This window comes from Typopeltis vanoorti, chromosome 25 (assembly GCF_054136105.1).
Source record: "Typopeltis vanoorti isolate ZY-2024b chromosome 25, IOZ_Tvanoo_1.0, whole genome shotgun sequence".
Taxonomy (NCBI): domain Eukaryota; kingdom Metazoa; phylum Arthropoda; class Arachnida; order Uropygi; family Thelyphonidae; genus Typopeltis; species Typopeltis vanoorti.
The window spans coordinates 29,190,209-29,192,673 of NC_143573.1; the positions used below are offsets into that span (position 1 = coordinate 29,190,209).

Consider the following 2,465-nt stretch of genomic DNA (forward strand, 5'->3'; position numbering starts at 1 on the left):
TCTCTCCTCATATGGAACATCACACAGTCCTGACACCATAAATTCATAGCCTTATAAATTCAAATAATTAATATAACTAAACTTAAATAATTAAAATAACCTATTACCAATACAATTTTCGAAAAGTAATTTTTTATGAACCAAAATACCTTACTTATATTCAGTAACTCTTTAAGCCTGTTCACTTAATATATTCAGTAACTCTTCGGATCTGTTTCATTCAATTTAATTATGTCTAATAGTATCTTTTTACCAAACTGCATATCCTTAGTTTTTGCAATTTTCTTTATTTTCTTGTGGCCATTTAGCAAATTTTTAAGATCTATTAGACGATGTTTGGAGTTATCAACCCTGGTGGTTGTTTACTGTTGGCGGGCTATTTTGAATTATGTGTGTGGTATGGATTTGTAACATCGTATTGTAAGATATCTCTAATAATATGTGAGTATGTGATATTGTAATTTATAGAAAAGCGAGCGTGTACCTTAGTAATAAAGAAATGCCTAGTAGACGAAAAAGTAGTTCTAATCAAGCAGTTCCGGGTCCATCTCGTGCATCGGAACGGCGTTCTACTCAACCATTAACTTCGACACCTATACGTAGAGGCTCGGGTAGATTAAGAAGATCTGAAGGCAGCAGTCGCGGTCCTCGCGAGCCTCATCGTCGTAGGTTTCGCCCTGGAACACGTTCTTTGATGGAAATTCGTAAATATCAAAAGAGTACAGACCTTTTGATTAGGAAGTTACCATTTGCAAGATTGGTGAAAGAAATATGTATGGAAATGACAGTAGAAGCGATCCAATATCGATGGGAAGCTAATGCTATTATGGCTTTGCAAGAAGCTACTGAAGCCTATTTGGTTCGTTTATTCGAAGACGCTTATTTGTGTTCTATTCATGCAAAAAGAGTTACTTTACAGTGCAAAGATTTACATTTAGCAAGACGCATCCGCGGATCCTGTGAACACTTTTAAGGTATGCATATATCCATCGGGTTATAATGATGCACATTCGCTACTCAAAATATATTTTAGGTGTATGATCGCTTTGTGACTTGATAATTGTAAACTTTACCCGTGTGTATAAAAATGATTTTAAAAACGTTTTAAAGAAATTTAGAATATAAAGTACTATACAATTTGGCAGTTAAAATGTGTATATTTATTGTAAACTGACACTGGTTTTTGCAAACCAGAGACAAAATTCAAAACTGAATTGCCTGTGACTAACGCTATGAATATTTCGCTCCCACTTATTTCATATTTCTCCATATCTTTTTTTTTTTCCCCAATAGTATCAAACTAATGAGTGATTCACATAGAAATAATTCTCACTGATATTGTAGTTTGTCAAAAGGATGCAAGTCTTCATTGTAGCATTAGAGCTGGTATCTTGAATGATAAAAACACTTTAACTACCAAAACAACTAGAAATCAAAATATTTTGGGGTTCTAACTTGAAAAATGTTATAACAGTTAACACTGTTAGATTAAAGTGTTTATTTTCTTTTTGGATCAACAGTGTGTACTATCTACAGAAGATAAATTCCAACTTTTATGAATACCTACAATTTACAAACCCGTGTTATCTTACTCTAATCATCATATTCAATATTTATAACAAAATCATATCTAACTTTTATACAAGAACATCATTTATATTAGTAAAAACTTTTTTAAACTTTTAAAAAAAATTGTATTTTTAAAGCATTGAAAAATCATGAAACACTTATAATCACTTTGTGCTGTTAACTGTTTTAAGTAATTAAATAATAAATGCAATTTTTTAGGATTCTGGTTAACATTACTTGTACAGTTATGTATATTTTAATTACTGCTGACTGCACTACACATGGCCAATACTACTAGTGTTGTATATATTATGTTACTGCTGTGAAATGTTATGCCTGTTAGAAATGTGCCTTAATGTAGTGATGATAATTCATCATGACAACAGAAAATGGAAATTATTATAAAATATATTAAATTCATGAACAGATATTTGGATTAAAATGTCTTGCGTATATTTTTTCTAATGAAATTGTCATTTTATAAATGAGAAATAAACATGATTTTTCTAGCATGTAGGCTTCTTTATTTTGTATATTCCATGAGTATAATGAAGTTGAATATATCAAATTATGTATTAAATGAAAATTCAGTAATGGATAAAGAGAGAAGTCAAAAGTTTCAATTAGGACTTTTTTAGGGTGGTTTTGGTCCTAAATATGGTTTTACTAAAATTTAATAAAGATAATGCATTCAGTTTTTGCATTTTAATTTATACAACTTGTCATATTTGGATATTTGTTTTGGGAACTAAAAGCTATATCAAATTATTAGTGCCTTTTCCAAACCTAATAGACATGTTATCATCAGAGAATGTGATCATGAATGTAGTAATTCTACTTTCAAATGCATTTCAGACCTGTAAAGAAATCAGGCATGTTGGAGCTTTGATTAAGAA

The 2,465-nt window shown here is 30.3% G+C and overlaps 1 protein-coding gene across 1 annotated transcript; it reads left to right on the forward strand.

Moving 5' to 3' along the window:
* The first annotated feature begins 386 nt into the window (after nt 1-386).
* LOC150092625 (histone H3-like centromeric protein A) lies at nt 387-2,081 on the forward strand. Its single transcript, XM_090414789.1, has one exon. The coding sequence runs from the start codon at nt 500-502 to the stop codon at nt 971-973; it is 474 nt and encodes a 157-aa protein (XP_090270915.1). The 5' UTR covers nt 387-499; the 3' UTR covers nt 974-2,081.
* Nucleotides 2,082-2,465: the final 384 nt, after the last annotated feature.